General features: G+C 36.0%; 1 protein-coding gene across 3 annotated transcripts in view; it reads left to right on the forward strand.

Annotated features, from left to right (window-relative positions):
* The window catches only part of LOC121385651 (dual specificity mitogen-activated protein kinase kinase 1-like), a 39932-nt gene that overhangs the window by 12842 nt on the left and 5868 nt on the right, over positions 1 to 21222 (forward strand). The window contains exons 7-9 of one of the 3 annotated variants that reach the window (XR_005959562.1): positions 412 to 601; positions 3779 to 3867; positions 8847 to 8956. Coding sequence is in view for 2 of the 3 variants with exons in the window: in XM_041516415.1 (XP_041372349.1) it covers positions 412 to 601; positions 3779 to 3867 (279 nt within the window). In the remaining variant the exon portion in view is untranslated. Of the gene's footprint in view, positions 1 to 411; positions 602 to 2194; positions 2278 to 3778; positions 3868 to 8846; positions 8957 to 21222 lie in introns of all 3 variants that reach the window. The other 2 variants (XM_041516422.1, XM_041516415.1) reach the window with 2 other exon arrangements.

Consider the following 21222-nt stretch of genomic DNA (forward strand, 5'->3'; position numbering starts at 1 on the left):
CTCGCAAATTTGCGATCTCGCAGTGCAATGCTAAAAGACTTGCAAAGAGGATGCTTTGTTGTCTAGCAGAGCCTAAGAGAGCTTTGTGAATTAGGCTCCTGGCCTACAAAAATTTTAAACCAACTTTTGCAACAAATAAAAATGCAAAAAAAAAAAATCCCTATCATTCAGCGTCAAAACACTGCTATTGGTAAAAGCCATAACATATGGGAAATCTATCGTAACTACTGCAGTTGCTGTCGGTGCTATGGTTAATTTCGAGCCCAACCATCATGAGGTGTTTCGTTTCTGCTTTGCGTTCAGCCAGAGTACTTCTGTGGAACTATATCGTGGGCTTGTTTTTGTTTAATTTTTAAACAATTAAATTGTATTAAATTAAATTGTCTTTTTATGAGTGTTGTTTGATTTTAGCCTGAGAGGTTGCAGGGCACACACTACTCAGTTCAGTCGGATATCTGGAGTCTAGGATTATCACTCATCGAGATGTCGATTGGTCGCTACCCAATTCCACCTCCTGATCCAAATGATTTGAGCAGCATATTTGGTGAAAACTGCATGGAGGAACATATTGAAGCTGCAAGAACAGGGAGACATCTGCAAGGTTACTTACTCCCTTTGTTGTCAGATAAAGAGTGGTGATGTCAGATAACTGGTATTGTTGTCAAATAGCAGTGGTAATGTCAAATAACTGTTAATATTCTCAAACAGTTGTTAATATTGTCATACAATAGTGGTGATATCAGATAACTGGTAATGTTGTCAAACAGCTGATAATATTGTCATCTATAGTGGTAATGTCACATAACCAGTCATTTCAGATAAAATAACGGAAGTATTGTCAGATAATATTAACTGGTAATGTTGTCAAATAACAGTCCAATGTGGTAATGTCCGATAACTAGTAATGTTGTCGGATAAAAGTGGTAATGTCAGACAACTGGTAATGTTGCAGGTATTTATAATGTATAGGATTTAAGAACAGTGTTTTAAACTAGTCAAAATAAGTGTTCAGTGGTAAAAAATTATATTTCTGGTATGAGTTACATAAAGTCAAAGAATGTGAATACCGGAAATCCTTGAATGTAGGCCTGCCATGGATAGATGCCTGCCTTGATTACAGGCTGGGTCTCAGAGCGTTGCGAAATAAATAGAAGCCTGCCTTGATTCATTCATTCATTTCAATTTATTTTTGTGCTTATATCCAATTAAGGTTCAAGCATTTTGTCCTGGGCACATACCTCGGCTATCTGGGCTGTCTGTCCAGGACAGTGGGTTATAAGTTAGTGAGAGAGAATAGGGTGTAGTGGTCTTACACCTACCCACTGAGCCCTTAAGAACTCGTTCTGGGTTGGAGCCGGTACTGAGCTGCGAATCCTGTACCTACCAGCCTGTAGTCCGATGGCTTAACCACTGCGCCACCGAGGCCGGTGCCTGCCTTGAATAGAAGCCTGCCTTGAATAGAAGCCTGCCTAGTTCTGCTATTCTAGCTTAATCAGGTTAATGACTGCGTTATACTCGTCACTTCCATTGCACGATGTCACATTTTTAACAACATGGCGCGAGCAGCAGAACACGAAAATGATTTTAAAAAACATAGAAGCCTGCTTTGTGACCTGCTTTGTGACCTGCTTTGAACAGAGGCCGGGTCTCGGAGAGTCGCGAAAAAAAAATAGAATCCTAGGCTTCCATTCAAGAATTTATGATAATTGCCATTAGTGTTTCATTCATTGTTTGAGTAAAATATCCTCTCTTTTTTTTGTAAGTGTTACATACACTTTAATAATATTTTTAATCCTTATTCATTTTAAAAAAACAAATTTAGGCTATGAACTAGTTATTATCTTGCCTTTACAAAGTAAAAAGGTGAGATATAGGTATTATTTTTCAGACAGATGGTGACAGCGTCAACTTTTGTGTTATGTTTCACATTTAGATCAGTTTTTCATAAACTGTGCCGAAGGTAAGTTAAACGTTGTTTATAGTTGTACCTATGGATGTTCATCAGAAAAAACTGAAAAATATTATGGTAGGCAAGACATTTATTTCCGCGGAATTCTTGTTTTGATATTTTAAAAAATAACTCATGAAATGTGAATGCATTACTTTCTTTCTTTTTTATAATTTTTAACTTTAACAGTAGCATTTATTATTATAAATATTAGGGCTATATTTTGAAATGTTAGTACATTTCCAGGGTGCCCCGGTGAGTTTGAGATATCTGGAGATGGGCCGCTCCCAATGGCTATATTCGAACTCTTGGAATATATAGTAAATGAGGTAACCATGGATGCATATCAATCACCTTCCTGTGATATGCTGCTATGTTGTGTTCTAAGTGACCAATACAAGAGTTGTTTCCCTTTATGGCTTGTCTTGCATTAATGTGTAGATGCTCTGTTTTATATATATTATTTAGAAATTACTGACTGCAGACCATATTTGTAAGAATCATTATCTAGTCTGGTGAAATTTTACTTACATCTTCATAAACTACTATATTATTCTCAAACTATACTATGATGGGGTGGGCTATACTATGATGGGGAGGGCTATACTGTGATGGGCTAGGCATAGCCCAGTGGTAAAGCACTTGCCTGATGCGTGGTCGGTTTAGGATCAATCCCCGTCAGTGGGTCATAGAGCTATTTCTTGTTCCAGCCAGTGCACCATGACTGGTATCAAGTGGTGTCATTAACCAAAATTAACTTTAACTTTGTAAACTGTAGAATATTACAGGGATGTGATTTCGGAGTTCAGCTTTTTTTTTTGCATAAAATAATTTTTACAAAATAGATTGGATTGGATTTAAAATGCAAAAAAATGACCTTTACTTAGGTATGGTATGATATGGCAAGTTCATCTTTTTAAAGATCATTTCAGTCTGTGTTTTAAACTGGGTATCCCTGATATTAGTATGCCCTTAAGAATATGGAAAGGAAAAGAACATTAAAAAAAAAATTCAGCACATTTGTCTAGATAATAAGAAAGGAAATTCGCCATTGACTTTTGACTGCTTACACCATATTGCAGAAGGGTATCTTGTATGGGTAATTGCCCATGCACTGGAAACAGGTATGTACATACCACAGCCTTTGATGTACCAGTTGTAATACATTGCTGTGGCCTGATTATGTATCTGCAACCCACCCATTGTTGCAGTGTACAATATTCATACCCTATCCATGCTCCATGGCTAGCTCTGGTGAGAAGAAAATTTTACCGTATTATCTATTAAACTTAAGAAATAGCAGAAACGCTAATATATTCGATAACAAAATGTCAATTATTTAATTTATTACATGTAATTTTTTAGTCAAATTAAAATGAAACTCGCAGTTGGTGGATTTGGCAAGTACCAGAGCTAGTCCTGAATGCTCTGGTGTTATCAGATGTTCATTTGACTTCAGGTTTCAGAGATTTTATGTGACATTTCCTGTTAGTTTTTCCCCAGAATGACCATAATTGAAAACAAAACCCAGTTCTTTCTTATTTACAGACCCATTGTATTAAATGGTCTGTGATTAAATAAAAAAACCTGTTACACTGTTTAGCAAAATACGCCTCATTAAGTAGACCAACAATTACCTATATTTAATCATTAGCATAACATTGGAAGATAAAATGACGAAAATATAATAATATTTAGGAAAAAAAAAATTAAGTTTGTATCCATGAATAAATGACAGCCGTAAAGGGTGGACAACTCTTGTGTGTGGATTCAATGTGTGTCTCGCCAATATTTTTGTTTATGTCTTTTTGCACTCTTCTTGCTTTATAGGAAGCAGAAATAATTTTGTGTGCCTGCCCGGTGCGGATGGACCCCGACCCATGGCCATATTTGAGCTTTTAGATTACATTGTAAATGAGGTATGTTTAGGGAGCATTCATTGAGTGCGCTCCTGCTCTATTGTTCATAGTAGTGGTCACGTGTTGCAAGATACCTCAGATCAATCTAAAATATTAAGTGCCGGTATAGTAGATAGCAAATCATTTTAATGCTTCTCGGATAATTTTAATTAAAGCTTGTTATCTCAGATCAATCTTAAAGATTAATTATCAGTATCAAAGATATCAGATCATTTTAAACCTATATCTAGAATCAACTTTGTGTATATCACAGATCAATCTTAAAGATTAATTACCAGTATTGAAGATGTCTGATAATTTTAAGCCTATATCTAGAATCAAGTTTGTGTATATCACAGATCAATCTAAAATATTAATTGCCGGTATTGAATATGTGTGATTATGTTAAAGCTTGGATTGTAGATCTCACAAGATTGAAGATGTCGGATCATTTGAAACCTTAGATTTTAGATACCACAGATCGATTTTAAGAAAGCTTAATAGCCAGTATAGAAGATGTTGGTTTATTTTAAAGTTTGGGTCGTAGATATCTTAGATCGGTCATAAAGCTTTCCTGCTACATGTCAAAGATAATTTAAAGCTTGAGTTGCAGATATCTCAAATCAGTATAAATGTAATTACCACACATTGAAGATGGTAGATCATTTTAAAGTTTATCAGATCTGTTAAATCTTGTAATTATCTTAAAGCTTAATTGCCAGTATCAGAGATATCAAATTACCGTATTTGACAGGAAATAAGCCCAGGGGGCCCAGACAACTCATTGTGAGCTTAGCATGGGGTGGGCTTATTCCCAGACAAGGGGCCAATTTTGTTGAGAGAAAAAAAGAAGATAATAATTAAAATAAATAATAATAATTAAATGAACTAGGAAGAAAACAAAAAACGTTCAGTAGCATATCTATTAATTAGTGTTCCATTTGTTATTAATAAATAATAATTGTTTATTAATTAAATTGTTTTTTTTTTTTTACTAGTATCTAATTATCAGAAACACACCTTCTATGTTACAATTACTTACCAGTGCTGTTTATTTACATCCAAAATTTAATGCTGAGAAGACTTAAAACAACAGCAATTAACAACAAATTCAATAGCGTATACACACGTTTCTGACACAGGCAGCCAGCTTACACTTCAAAAAATTGTCAATCTAAGGTCATTGTTCTTAGCCAATCAGAATATGGTATTTGCTTAATTAGCAGTAACTGCGGACCCAGTGTGGTGGTAAAAATAGACATTGGTTTTTAGTTCATACTTGGGCTTGGATACTTCAAAGAAATACTGCAAGCATGAAATTGAAAACAATGTTACACACTGTTATTGTTAGACTGCTAAATCTCACTGGTGGTAAAATATTGTGTTACATTTGTGTTTAATTATCAGCAGGAGGTATGACCTTTTAAATGAACTTTGAGCAAACTTGCAATTTCGTGTTATTTATAAGGTGACGAAGTTGGGGGTGGGCTTATTTACGAATGAGGGCCTAATTACTTAAATGCTATCAAAACGGTGGGGGGCTTATTCAAAGACATGGGCTTATTTCCGGTCAAATACGGTATGTTTAATAATTAAAACTTAGGTTGTAGATGTCTTAGATCGGTTGTAAAGCAGATTATTTTAAAGCTTGTAGATATCATAGATCAGTTGTAAAGCTTAATTGCCTTAGGTTGAAGACATCCGATCGTTTCTAAGATTGTCAGATCGTTTTAAATGTTGTAATTAACCTGAAAGCTTAATTGCCATTATTAAAGATTTCAGATCATTGTGAAAGCGTTTAAAAAATAACAAAAAATACTTTTTTTTGGTGTTCAATTTAGAAATTGTCTCAAAAATAAATCGTTTGTGGTAAATTCTATAGTATGGAAAAAGGCATTCCCTGTGAGAAAGACTATAGCCTGTTTGTTAACTTTAAATAGCTTATCTTAAATTTAGTTCTAGAAAGGAACATAATAAATATCTTTTTATATTTTATTCCATCTTAGTTTTTGTACGAGCTTGTCGGAGGTATCTTGCACTTGTGGATTAATAAACAGTTTAGCAGTTTCCATGACTTAATATGAGACCTCTATGTCGTTTTTCATTTACTGTCATGTCTCTCTAATTTTGAATTTTGGTTGCTTTGTTGCACCGTAGTTTGTTTTAGTTTGTCGTTCTACCCATTTAGCCTTATTGTTTTGCATTCTTTTTATTTATTACACTATTTCCGTGACATATTTATTTTGTTATTACTTGTTATTGTTGTTTTTTGTATTAACCAAAATTAATATTTAGCCTCTTGGTTTCCAACATCAGTATTTTGTTTCTTGATTCATTGTGTAAGGTCTGATTTTTTAAAAAATAAATATTTATTAACGTTTGGGATTGACCAACAGGCGATGTCTGTATTAAGGTCTCTCCCTACAATTTACAAATACAATTTTTACAAAACATAGCAGACAAAACAATAGTTGTGAGAAAAACAAATCACACACAACGCACAAGAAATGAACAGAAACAGGAGGACAGACAGACAGAAAGAGAGAGAGAGAGGGAGGGAGAGAGAGAGACAGAGAGAGAGAATGAATGAATGAATGAGAATTGTCAGATAATGTCAAAGCATTTGCTTGCAACAATAAACTGTTGAACCATTTTAAACATGTCAACGTTTTCTTGGTCATCAAAATTTGGATTTCCAAGTAAAAGCACTTTGTAATTTCAATTTGAGTAAGCAAATAGAAATTGAGCACGTTGTCTGTCATAGTTTGGGCAGTGGAGTAAGAAATGTTCAGAATTCTCAATAGGATGGCCACAGGCACAGATTGGAGTATCCGATATAAAACGTGTAATTTTGTGTCCATTTAGGTCGCTAATATTTAGACTAAGACGACAGTGTAATATCTCTGGTCTTCTCTCAAACGTGTAAAAATAAAATGGAGTTTTAGTTTTGTTTGCATATAAGTGTTTTTTAAAGCAACTTATGGATAAAGAATTTCTAGTATTTATTGGTAGTTTGTTCCATAATTTAACTCCTGAAGGGAAGAACGAATCAGAAAATAGTTTTGTTCGGCTTCTAAATCCCTGCAAGTGATCAGCATCACGCAACGGGTAGCGAGAATGTTCTGATACTGTTTTGGGCAATTTTTGGGATAGGTAAGCTGGAGTCATACCTTTACAAAGTCGATACATCACACATAATTTGTGGCATTTTCTTCTCTCTGATAAAGGCACAAAACCAGTTTCCTTGTATAATGACTGATGAGATGTTCCATGAACAGCACCACAAATGGTGCGTAGAGTATCTAAATTGAATGTTTTCAAGCTGCTGAGATAAATGCAATGTACAGTTGTCCCAAATTACATCAGCATAGTCAAAAAGAAGAAGGATAAATGTATTGTTTATTTTTTCCAATGATTTCCTAGATAACCTATATTTAAGCGACCGAAGGCAACTGGTCATTTTAGATGTTTTATCAATAACAGTTTGCACGTGAAGTCGCCATTCACCAGACTGTTGGAAAACCAGTCCCAAATGTTTATGAAAATTAACTTCTATAATTTCCTCATTATTAAGATACAAAGTGGGTTTAATCAGGAGAGACGACTTCCGCGTGAAAGTGAATGTTTTAGTTTTGGCAGAACTAAATTTAACAAGCCACCTTTTGGCCCAGTTATTAATACGTTTTAGATCAGAGTTTTGTGAATAAAGAAGTATCGTCAGTGAAGAGTCGTATGTTTGTCTATTCCAGTTACTATATCGTTGATATATATTAAGAATAGCATTGGACCAAGAACTGAACCTTGGGGCACGCCAGCAGGAATAATTTTAGTACTTGAAAATTTCCCTTCAATAACTACTCGTTGTTTACGGTGGGACAAATAATTTTCGAACCAATATAAGAGGTTGCCCGAAATTCCTATAGATTTTAATTTCGTTACCATACCTTTATGCCAGACTGTCAAAGGCTTTACTAATACACGTATCACAGAAAACAGCTCTAACCTCCTTGCCCTCGTCCAACGCCTGGCAGATAAAATTGTACAGGTCAATAAGTTTATTAACTGTCGAGTTCCCTGGTATAAATCCCGATTGAAATTTGGTTATAAACTATTATCTTTTAAGAAATTGAACACATGTTTAAAAATACATTTCTCAAACACTTTTGATAAGTTACTTAGAATTGATATCGGTCTATAGTTACTAATATCGTGGACAGAACCTTTTTTATGGATAGGTGTAACATTGGCTAGTTTCCAATTAGAGGGAAAATATGAGCATTGTATTGAAAGATTGAAAAGTTGAGTTAATGGGTGGGAAAGTTCTGAAGCTAACATTTTTAATAACGTATTGCTAATGAGATCTGGACCAGTAGACTTTGCCGGATTTAATGACTTTAAGATATCTTCTACCTCTTTTGTGTTAAATTGAATGTGATCCAGGGTTACGTTTGATAAAGGTTCAATCTCCGGGACCTCAGAAGGAAGGTGGTCAAGAGTTGACTGCGTAATATAGAAGTCATTAAAGGCATTAGCTATATCTGTTGGGTTATTTACTACAAAAGCATTAACTAACAGTGGTGTAGCAGTAGAACTAGTGACGCAGCGTCCTGTTAAGTATGTATTTATCAACTTCCACCAGTCTTTCTCACCTAAAGTAGCCGAATTATTTATTTTATTATCTAATTTTTTTAAGTAATCTAGTTTTGCTTTTCACACTTCGGATATAACCAAATTACGCGATTTCCTAAAATTGGCCCAATCTTCAGGTATGTTCGTATGTTTAGCTTTGTTATGTATTATTACATCTTTAGAGGGAATAAATCGTTTTGCTACACTTAGAACCAATGCTGAAAAATCTTCAACTATAGTATCAATACATTCTTGATTGAAAATATTGTCCCAGTCAAAATTATTAAAGAATGTTTTTAAACCAAGGATATCAGCATTTGAGTAGTCCAAAATCGTTCTATGGAAAGATTTTTGTCTTTTATTTTCTTTAGTACCAAATTTAACAAGGACTGGCGAATGATCGCTACAAAACGGAGTGAGTACATCAACATTCGTCGCATATCGAGAAGAAAAAACGAAAATTAGATCAAGAGTGCTTTTGGTAATTTCAGTAATCCTGGTTGGCTTATTTATCAGTTGAGACAGTTGGAAGCGATTGCACAGATGGTCAATTCTTGGGTTGTTTCGTTCTAGAACATTAGCATTAAAATCTCCAACCATGATAACCTTTTCAATTCCATCATCTAAACCACAATAAAATGATTCTTCAATTAAGTTCCATGAATCTACTCCACAAGAAGGGGCTCGGTAGAAGGTTCCTATTAAAAGTTTATTATTTGCAGTGTTTATCTACCCAAATAGCTTCCAAACCACGAATGTCCATATCTGTGCGATGTTTCGAGATTATATAATTTTTTACATAAACTGCTATACCACCCCAGTTGTTAGTTAATCTGACCTTACGATATGGTTCCTTGTAGCCTTTAATGAGAATCTTATCATTTGGGATATTGGGATTTAAGTGAGTTTCGGATATGGCAATAACATCGTAATTACACAATTCAGTTTCCACTAAGTCAAGCTTAACTTCTAGACCACACACGTTAATGTGAACAATGGATGTATGTGCTACATTCTGTGTAACTGCAGGCCCTGGGTTGAGGTGAACATTTCCAGAAATCAATAATAAGAATAGAATAATAGTTATACCCCTCGAACCCCAGAAGTGACAACACATATACATGAAAAGACACGTGAAATCTACCATCTGCTTACTCCTTGCATTATAATAGTAGAGCCCCACGCTTGCCCGATAAACACCAATATCAACCGACATCATATATTTTACCCGAGAGATTTACTAATCGTGGCAAGTGAGGGGTCAATACAATTGATGTTTGAAGTAGTTAAATAAGTGCCAATTATATTTACCATTACTGAAAGATTTGACGTGATCCAATGACAATTCTAGAGAAGATAAAAGTGCGACAGAGAAAAAGAAACATTGAAACAATAAAACAATCATAACTATGATAATATTCACAGATGAGAACCTCGTTGATAAGCGCGCTATAGCCCAACATTGCGCACTACACTACAACACCCACCCACTCCCAGCCCACTAGCATGAACGCCAAGACACCTACCCAACTCACGCTGTCCCTTCCAAGTTATATTATCCAAATTTTTAACACAACAAATGCCTATCCGGTTATTCATGAACACCAAAATGATGTATAATGCGCAGAATCCACGAAGCCACCTTTGGTCTTATACGTGTGTAACTACTGCTAAGGAAAAACGTCTCGTAAATTCGTCAATACGAAGCACAACACGTCCAAACAGTCAGTGCACACACTAATGTTCTCTAAGTAGTCCCTCTCTAAGGAAAGCGAGTGTGCACGTGCAACATCACAGTAATCACATTTCAGCCGCAGTACGCGCCACATCATAATCAACATACTGTAGTGTGCATTAAAGCAACATGGTCTTTAGGATATTTCAAAACTACACCACGTCATAACCCTGTATGTTCCAATACATTTAGACTGCGCACCCCAGCTTGCTATTTCACACTCAGATGTGTATTCAGACATTAAATTTAATAAGTAAAATATTGTTGGACCAATTTTAGCACAATAATATAAGAATACAGATAAAAGACATATAACAGACCAGGTAATGATTTATGATCAGCGGGTTACTGGGCTGTAATGTTATTCTTCATCAGGGAATTCTCTTCGGATCCACGGTTTTCCTCTCATGGAACATTGCGTTTACTCACATTTTAATCATCCTTGCCCCCGGGCCCCTCTAGATTTTCTCCTTTTTTACAGTTCACCACCCCGGACCCCTCTAGATTTCCTCTTTTTTACAGTTCACCAGTTCCCACCCCGGTAAATGTCCTTGTGAATCTCAGCAGAGGAACAGTTTCCTGAGATTTGGCTCTAGATTTAACCCCTACAACACTTTGTCATAAATGGTTTTCTGACTTGAGCAACCTATTATTTAAATCTACATATAACTCATTTAATTCTTTTAGAGGGACAGTTTCCAAGCTTGAATACTCTTTCAACACTGTGAGGGACAATTTCCCTAAATCCTTAAATCTGAACTCCTTCAACACTATGTGGGACAATTTCCCTAAATCCTACAATCTTAACTCCTTCAACACTATGTGGGACAATTTCCCTAAATCCTACAATCTTAACTCCTTCAACACTATGAGGGACAATTTCCTTAAATCCTTAAAGGGACATTCCTGAGTTTGCTGCATTGTAAGATGTTTCCGACTAACAAAATATTTCTACGATTAAACTTACATACTAAATATATTTTCTTGTTTAGAATATCAGTGTCTGTACATTCAATGTGTTTCTGGTCGTCTTAATATTTGTAAGGAGCCCAAACTGGATTCTGTTTTCAAATAATTTCGTACGTACGAAAAAATATTTTAGAAAATAAAATGAAATTTAACCTAGTACAAATATTAGAGCGATGAGAAACATGTTTAATATACAGCCACTAATATTTTATGCAGAAAAATATATTTGATATGTAATTAAAATCATTAGAAAGTCAATAACACCTTAAAAATTGCAGCAAACTCAGGAATGTCCCTTTAAATCTTAACTCCTTCAACACTATGAGGGACAATTTCCCTAAATCCTTAAATCTTAACTCCTTCAACACTATGAGGGACAGTTCCCCTAAATCCTTAAATCTTAACTCCTTCAACACTATGATGGACAAGTTCCTATTAGTTGATGGACAGCTTTCTAATATTGACTCTTATATTTGACTCCTTCAACCCTTTGTGGCTGATGGTTTTGTAACTAGCCATCCTGATATTCAAATCTAACTCCTTCAACACATTGTAACTCCTAATATTTGAATCTAATTTCTTCAATACTGCATAACTTGAACCATTCTAATATTTGAATCTAATTCCTTGAACACTTTGTAATTTAAATTAACCTAATATTTTAATCCAACTCTCAACATGTTGTACGAGTTATAAAGTGTTGAAATTGTTGGATTAAATAAATAAATCTTTTCTTTGGATTTAGTGATCTTCAAAAGTGTAAATATTGATACTGTAAGTCTCAGAGTTTTTGCATTTTTAGATAGATTTTTAGTGTATACTAATATCCTGACACCCCCCCCCCCCCCAACATCTCTCCCTTCCTCTTCTCTCTTCTCCCTCTCCCCCCCCCCCCCCCCCCCCCCCCCAAGTTCAAGTTGCAGGCACAAGATAATCACTATCCAGGGTTTAAGCAGTTTGGTTTTATTTAGCGAAGCAGCAAAAATGGAGTTATGTTAACAAAAAATACACAGTTATCCAAACCCTTTGGTGAATTAGTAAAGAAATGTATTCGCCAAATTTATCTATGAATCACATTTGATGAATGACCGCTTAAAAACCTGACTCGAAAAAAAAAAGCCTATCGATACATTAAAATTTCAATTATTCATATGTTAGTTGAAAACACCGTAACACAATGCGATGTTTGTAGGATATTAAACCGGGCACTGTCTTATGCATCTGTGCGTTCAATAGTGTTTCCAAAGCATCAGTCCAAAACCATTCAAGATAACTTACGAAACTTTGTACACATTTATTAATCAAGTCGACTTGTAAATAATGCATGTTGTTATGAGGGACTTTTCATTTTCGATATTTATTCTCTTACCATGGAAACAAATAGCCAGAATGACCAAATATCACACTATCTGTGACAGTGGTGACCATGATATTGTTTTTCTGCACTGAGCTCTGTTTTGAGAAAGTATATGTACAGTACCAACCCAATGAATGTGGTTTCCAGTTCATTGTGGGAGTGTGTGTGTGTGTGTGGGGGGGGGGGGGGTATTGATGACTATGTTTCCTTGTTACTACATTATACCATTATACCTTCTTTCTTGGCCATGTGTAAGGCTTACACATTAGAAGTTCCTGTCGTTAATTTTATCTTCCCATTTCAACATATATTTAATATATTACTATATTTATTACTTACGTCAGCAGGGCAAGACGTAGTCCATTCATACATATAAAGCACTTGGCTGATGCACAATCGGTCTAGGATCGATCCCTGTTGGTGGGCCCATTGGGCTATTTCTTGATCTAGCCAGTGATCCACAACTGGTCTAACAAAGGCCAAGGTATATACTATCCCATGTTACTAATCAAAAGGAGTAGCCCATGGCTGTGTGATCTTTAACCATATGTCTGATGCCATTAAACTGTCATTAAAATGTGTTTGAGTGCATCATTAAATAACAAAAAAATATTCCAAGGTTCCTGCACACTTTGCTTGGGTCACATGATTAAGCCTTTTTTGCAGACCCATTGGGTTTCTTTTCATCCCAACCAGTGCTCCACAACTGGTATATCAAAGGTTGTTGTATGTGTTGTCCTGTTTATGGGTAGTGCTTATCGAATCGAACGCAACAGCCGATTTTTAGTTAATCAATGTGCTCTGGTGGTGTCATTAAACAAACTTTAATATTGGAGAGGAGAAAATTGTTGCCACACTTCTCATTGTTAGTTGCCTATCGGTCCAGCTGGAGGGGACTATAGATTTTTGCCTCTGTCCTTCTGTTTGTCTGTCCATCTGTCCCACATATAATTTTGCAGATGTTTTGTTCACATGCCTTCAGATACTGAGGTGATATTTTGTGTATAGCTTTATCATGTACTGTTACAGATCAAGTTTGACTTTCATGGGCACTTGAACTTGGGAGATATGATTTTTTTTTAAATAATTTTTTGGCAATGCTTGAAGATCTTGAGCTATTGTCAATCTGATTAAAATTAGCTCTACTGGTCTACCAGTATATCTAACAGCATTGCGTGGACTCTTCATCTATAAATAACAATTTAAATATCGACCAATTACACTTCGCCTTTTATAGCGTTATTCGGGAGCATGCAAATTCTAAAAATATTGGCGAGACTATTTATGCAATAGGCGAACTTGTTGGGTCTATTTCAACATTAAAAAATGGGGAAAAGTGCAGTAATAAACTCTGGATTGTACACCAGTATAAACAGATTTTATGGCTATACCATCACAGGTGTTTTTTTCGTCTCGAAACAAATTTCATATAAAATTTTATATTGAAATTAGTTTCCGGCATACTTCATAATTCACCTGAATCATTTTGTATACCCTCGGCATAATCCTGAATGTTTTCAAATTCTTTTCAAATCACTGGCATGATTTTGCAAGTAAGGTTTTGATTGGTCGAATTAAAGGTCAACTGGACATAAGCTCCAATGGGGTGCTGTTAGATCCAGAGGTAATAGTAATTAACCAGTGGAGCTAATTTTAATTAGATTGAAATATTGTGTATAAGTTTATTATGTTTTGTTACAGATCAAGTTTGACTTTCTTGGTAATTTACAAATTTTTCACAGACTTATAGCCCTTGAACTTAGGAGATGCGAAATTTTGTTGGACCCTGTAGGGGACATGTATTGCTTTAGTAGTACTCTCATAATGCCTGTTACTAAGGTCGATGACAGTCACTTTTTGCGCCCTTATTTTGGCATCATACACAATAAATATAACATATTTCACTTGAAATCCATATTTCGTAAAAGGTACAATTTTTTAATCACAATATTTTCTTCAAACACATTCACGTGCATTAGTAATGTTCAAACAAAACATTTTCAATAGCAATTTTGCATTGGAATTGTTCAGCATTCTTAAAACGGAAACGTCATGTATCCAGTTTATAGTTATTGTAAGGAGAGATGCAAACTTACGTCATTGGAATACTGATGTCATTAAAATTCAAAATTAGCTATATTATTACAATGCTTCACCACATTAAAATAAAAACTGGTCTACTAACCTTGACCCCTGTCAAATTTCTATAACAAGCAAACAATGCTGTTTACAGGTCGCTATTTTTTAAATTCATAATTCTGGACAAAATAATAATTTTAAGTTTTAAAAGATGAAAGAAATAAAAAGTACCATTTGTCAAATATATCGTGGCAAAAAATTACCATTGGATATGTTTCATTTATTGTGCACAAAACCAAAACAAGGGTCCAAAAGGTGACTTGTCGACCTTAATTAACAGCCATGACTTTTAACAGCCATGACATTTAATATTCATTCCACTTCATTGGAACTTGGAACTTATTTTACGTGCCCCTATCCACAAAGGTTCAGGCACGCCCACTTCGGATTTAGCCTCTGACTTCGCCAGTGACCAACTCCGGAGCAGAAGAGGGGGGTTAAGTTTGAGGTGGGTGGAATTTGGAAAAAAGCCATTTAGTAAAGTCAAACGCAAGCGCGGACCGAATAGCAGACACTTCGCAGACCTCATGTAACACTGAGTGGGAGCCGTGCTCTGATTGGCTAAGTCTACAAAGAGTAACTGCATCCAAAAACATGTCTGGACTCTAAAATTTGAGTTTTAAGGTGATTTGAGCAATTTAGACGGACTGCCGAAAATAAAAGGTTACCGACTGTTTACAAAAAAAAATTAAACAAAGTTTTTGAATAACGGCCTAAAAGATTAAAGTCTAGTAAGTCCATACTCACGGAGACAAAGGAGATTGGCAAAGGGGAGGTCGTCATGGAGAACCGATGAAGTTGGTCGAGTCAAAATGCGGGATGGCTGGCCGGTATGTGGATCCTGCTATCGCCTTGGCTACTGCGCAATAATCTTCCCCGGCTATGATCTTGATAATTCGATGGAGGGTCGGGTTGTCCATTTCTGGGAGTAGCAGTCCTTGGTGATAAATCCCGTTCCGGCGAACAGTGAAACCAGAGTCCACTACCATCCCGCATTGTGACGCTGTGAACGCAGAAGTCTCCCTCTGTCGGGCTGGCTGGTAATGGTCTAAAAGCTGCGTGCTTTGGTTGCGTGAAGAGCTGTCTGACGTCCTCGATGTTGGTCTTGACTAACTGGGAGTAGCGAGATGACAGTTTGCCGGCCTTGAGTGACCAGTGCTCCTCGGTGTCCGTAGCTGGATTCGGCGGTTGCGTCGGAGGGTCTGGCTTGTCCGTCTTCCTCCTCCTTCTCTTCCTGGTTGGCTTCCTGACCGGGTCACCGTACACCAAGGTCACGGTTGCCCGTGGCCCGGTGTACGTGACGCGGTATTCCAATAATACTCCATAACTGGCAATGAGTCCCCCCAGGTGGGGGGGGGGTAACTCAAGAGAGCAGGCACACACGTCTAGCTTCATCGCTTGCCAAGTGTAGTATGAGCCACTTCATTGTGTTGATAACACAGGTTTTGTCGCATATATGGTACCCATTGATGTTTGGACTGGTTCCTGCCCTGTCGCATTCATTTAACATTCAGTGCCGAAACCAGTCTAGCAAAAGATAAATAATGCCTTGAAAAGCTTGCATCAGGGATGGTAAATGTCAGTTTCCTAGGTGATGTCCTACTGTAACGATGCTTAGTAATGTTTAAATATGGCGTTGGTGTTTCAGTCAATCAATCTATCATTTGACATATTCTTACATAGGGAAAGAATTTTGCTTTAACCAATTTTAACATATGTAGAGTATTTCATTAAAAATGATTCAAAAGTGGTTAATTTAAAGAACATTTTATTTGCCAAATATTAAATGTTGTAGCCACTGTATGGAAATTAGCAAATGGCTAATTTGGCATTGAACAGGGTGAGCCCTGCATACATCCATTGAAGGGTCAAGTATGCCTGTCTTGGGCACTCAAGTTGCTCAGGAAATGTGTCCTAGGCAAGGATATGGTGAGGATAGAATTTTTTATTTTAATTAAAAAAATTATAGAGGGCAAAAGGAGGCTGGTGGGACGAAAAGAAACTATTGTAATAGTAAAAATAAAGTCTGGGAAAAAAGAAATCATCATATTAAAGGGAAGTAGCTGCTTTAGAATGATCATAGCTATTTCCTTCAGTATTTATAATCTTGAATTAAAAGTGTTTGATGTTTACTATAAAAGGGTGTCTATTTGGTTACTTTATGTATCATTGTAAACCCGTATATTGAACTCCTGTTTTACACACATTTTAATGCATGTTTTCTTTTTGTTGGCTTTGAATGGTTCATCTTTGCTTAATTACTTATTTTGCAGACTTTATTTTCTTCAAAATTGCTTGTAATTTTCATGGGCGTCGCCAGGAATTTTTTTTCATAATGAACTAATATGTCTTATGGCTAATATATATTATTTTTTTTGAAGGAATAACAAAACAATTGCCACCCCCCCCCCCCCCCCCCCTTACAAATCTCTCCACCCCTGGTGACGTGCTCATTTGGGTTTTTTTGTATTAATATTTATTTTTAGTAACTGTTAGTTTTTGGTTGTTGTGAATTCCTGCTCATCTGGTTTGAGTTGCCATGTGACTTGTAGAGGTCTCATAACAGAGTTTTGTCTATATGTGTGAAATCCTCTTGAACCGTTTTAACTGAATGCTTTGTCCAAAACATACCTCATGCATCGAAAAACGTACGTGTGGTTGTGTTGATTGTTTTAGTGAATGCACCGACTACCAACTGTATAAGAGATTTTACATGAATGATTTGTATGAAGTATAGCTCAGTGCATTGAAAACTATATATGTGTTGCTGTATTACATTTTTCGTGTACCAAACAGATTTAACTGAATGTTTTTTTTGGTGGGTTTTTTTCTTCTTTTTTGTCAACGAGTCAAAATTACCAAATGTTTGCCATCCAAAAGCCAAAGCTTTAAATCAATGTGCTCTAGTGGTGTCGTTGCATAAAACAAACTTTAACTGGGCTTTTTGTCATGTCATAAATAAATGTCATTCAATAAATGTGTTCACGGCGATGACAAATATTAACCAATAACAGTGATAAAATAGTTTTGACTAACTACTGATAAGAACTGCATGAGCTAAACTGACCCAGACTGTAGGTGATTTGAACTTGTATACCTTGGCATGTGTGAATTGTAACTAATGTTGGCTTCCATTCAACCAACACTATGTTTATTGCACGTAAGTACAATTGAATTAATATCTCCACTTTGGACTTGTATATTTTTTAAGACAACACATAGCTGTGGATTAAAATGTGTCTTGTAACATTCCTTTCCTTTTCTCTGTGGACATGCCTCTGTATTGTTACTGCAGCCCAGTGCTTCTTTTGTGCAAATTGGGTAATTGCCCGAGGAACCATACTATGCTAATGTTGACGTGAATATTTTCATTGACTTGACAAAAAGTACATGTACCATACTTTTGTGCTAACCTAGATGACACTGCATGATTTCACTTGAAATTTGCTTGTGTGTTTGTGGGTTTTTTAGGTGTTTAATTTTTTTAAGGGGGAGGGCTGGTAGTGTTTTGGAGTAGGGATTGTTTTTTTTCTTTCTTTCTTTCTTTCTTTCTTTCCATTTCTTTGTCAAGGGTGTTGCATTTGATTAATTTGTGATTTCACAGTGAAGTATTAATATAAACTGAATTTGAAAGTGTGGTACATGTAATAACGACGTCAGGTTTGTACATTGTTTTTTGTGTACTACATCACTAACTGTGACTTTATGTACTACATCACTAACTGTGACTTTTTGTACTACTTCACTAACTGTGACTGTGTACTACATCACTAACTGACTGTGTACTACTTCACTAACTGACTGTGCACTACATCACTAACTGTGACTGTGTACTACTTCACTAACTGATTGTGTACTACTTCACTAACTGACTGTGTACTACTTCACTAACTGTGATTTTTTGTACTACTTCACTGACTTACTTTTTGTACTACTTCACTAACTGACTTTGTGTACTACTTCACTGTGACTGTGTACTACTTAACTATGACTTTGTGTACTATTTCACATCTGTGACTTTGTGTACTATTTCACTAACTGACTTTTTGTACTACTTAACTAACTGTGACTTTGTGTACTACATCACAAACTGATTTTCTGTACTACTTCACTAACTGACTTTGTTTACTACTTCACAAACTGTGACTTTGTGTACTACTTCACTAACTGTGACTGTACTACATCACAAACTGATTTTGTGTACCACTTCACTGTGACTTTGTGTACTACTTCACTAACTATGACTTTGTGTACTACTTCACTAACTGACTGTGTGTACTACTTCACTAACTGTGACTTTGTGTACTACTTCACAAACTGACTGTGTACTACTTCACAAACTGACTTTTTGTACTACTTAACTGACTGTACTACTTCACAAACTGACTTTGTGTACTACTTCACAAACTGTGACTGTGTACTACTTTACAAAATGTGACTGTGTACTACTTCACAAACTGACTTTTTGTACTGTTTCACTGACTTTGTACTATTTCACAAACTGTGACTTTGTGTACTTCACAAAATGTGACTTTGTGTACTACTTCACAAACTGTCTTTTTGTACTACTTCACTAACTGACTTTGTGTACTACTTAACAAAATGTGACTTTGTGTACTACTTCACTAACTGACTTTGTGTACTACTTCACTAACTGTGACTGCACTACATCACTAACTGTGATTTTGTGTATACTTCACTAACTGACTGTACTACTTCACTAACTGTGACTTTGTGTACTACTTCACTGTGACTGTGTACTACTTCACTAACTGTGACTTTGTGTACTATTTCACAACTGTGACTTTGTGTACTAATTCACTAACTGACTTTTTGTACTACTTAACTAACTGACTGTACTACATCACAAACTGATTTTGTGTACTACTTCACTAACTGACTTTGTTTACTACTTCAGAAACTGTGACTTTGTGTACTACTTCACTAACTGTGACTGTGTACTACATCACAAACTGATTTTGTGTACTACTTCACTAACTGTGACTTTGTGTACTACTTCACAAACTGACTTTGTGTACTACTTCACAAACTGACTGTGTACAACTTCACAAACTGACTTTGTGTACAAACTGTGACTTTGTGTACTATTTCACAAACTGACTTTTTGTAGTTTTACTAACTGACTTTTTGTACTATTTTACAAACTGGTACCTTGTGTACTGCTTTACAAACTGTGTGTTTGTTTACTACTTCCAAGAACTGTTAATTTGTTTACTGCCTCACAAACTGACTTTATTTAATACCTTGCACTTCACACACTGTGAACTTGTTAAGTACTTCATTATGACCAGGTTTAGTACTTAACACAAACTGACCTTGTTTTCTACTTCATAAACTGTTTCTTCAGGGGCGGGACGTGGCCCAGTGGTAAACACTTGCTTGATGCACGGTCAGTGTGGGATCGATCCCTGTCGGTAGGCCCATTGGCCTACTTCTTGTTCCAGCCAGTGCACCACAACTGATATATCAAAGACCGTGGTATGTGCTATACTGTCTGTGGGAAAGTGCATATAAAAGATCCCTTGCTGCATTAGGAAAGATGTAGCGAGTTTCATCTCATGACTACGAGTCAGAATTACCAAATGTTTGACATCCAATAGCTGATGATTTATTAATCAATGTGCTCTAGTGGTGTCATTTGTTTTCTAAATCACAAGATATTAACTTCATCACTCTTTCATAGACTGTGGCCTTGTTTACTATTGTAAAACCTGTCAAAACTGGAATTCCCCCAAACTCAGGATGTTTTTCACGATCCCTTTTTAAATACCAGTACAAACCGTTAAAGTTTGTTTTGTTCAACGACCACTAGAGCACATTGATTTATTATTGTTGCTGTCTTAGAGAGGAAACCCGCTACATTTTTTCCATTAGCAGCAAAGGATCTTTTATATGCACCATCCCACAGACAGGATAGCACATACCACGGCCTTTGATATACCAGTCGTGGTGCATTGGTTGGAACAAGAAATAGCCCAGTGGGCCCACCGACAGGGATCGATGCCAAATCGACTGCGCATCAAGCGAGCGCTTTACCACTGGGCTATGTCCTACCCCCAGTACACACAGAACCTCTCTGAACCAGATTCCTCTTAAAAGGGTTATTTTTACTTGGTCATTTGGGTGTCTGATTTAGAGGGGTTTCGCTGAATTTAAAAAAAACTTTACCATAGAACATGCACTCTTCAAACTATAACCTTACATGCAGTTACTGCTTCAATTGTTATTTCTTTGGGTATTTTTTTGTTTCTGAGCATGTGTCGTTGGCCAATTTTTCACTGTTTTTCTAGTGTATCATTAAATTTGATGTTATTGTTTTAGAAGCAAATTACACATATTTTTGGTTTTTTTGTGAAATTCAGTTTGAATAATATTATATTTTAAACTTTCTCAATATAATGTATAGGAAGCACGTATTTTTGATGGGGTTGGTGGTGAAGATGGTCCCAAAAAACTTTTCAGATAGAGTTATTGACATAATTTCCTGGCTGTGGCTACACAGTAATATTTTTTTTGTTAAGGGGTC

This window comes from Gigantopelta aegis, chromosome 2, assembly GCF_016097555.1.
Source record: "Gigantopelta aegis isolate Gae_Host chromosome 2, Gae_host_genome, whole genome shotgun sequence".
Classification (NCBI taxonomy): domain Eukaryota; kingdom Metazoa; phylum Mollusca; class Gastropoda; order Neomphalida; family Peltospiridae; genus Gigantopelta; species Gigantopelta aegis.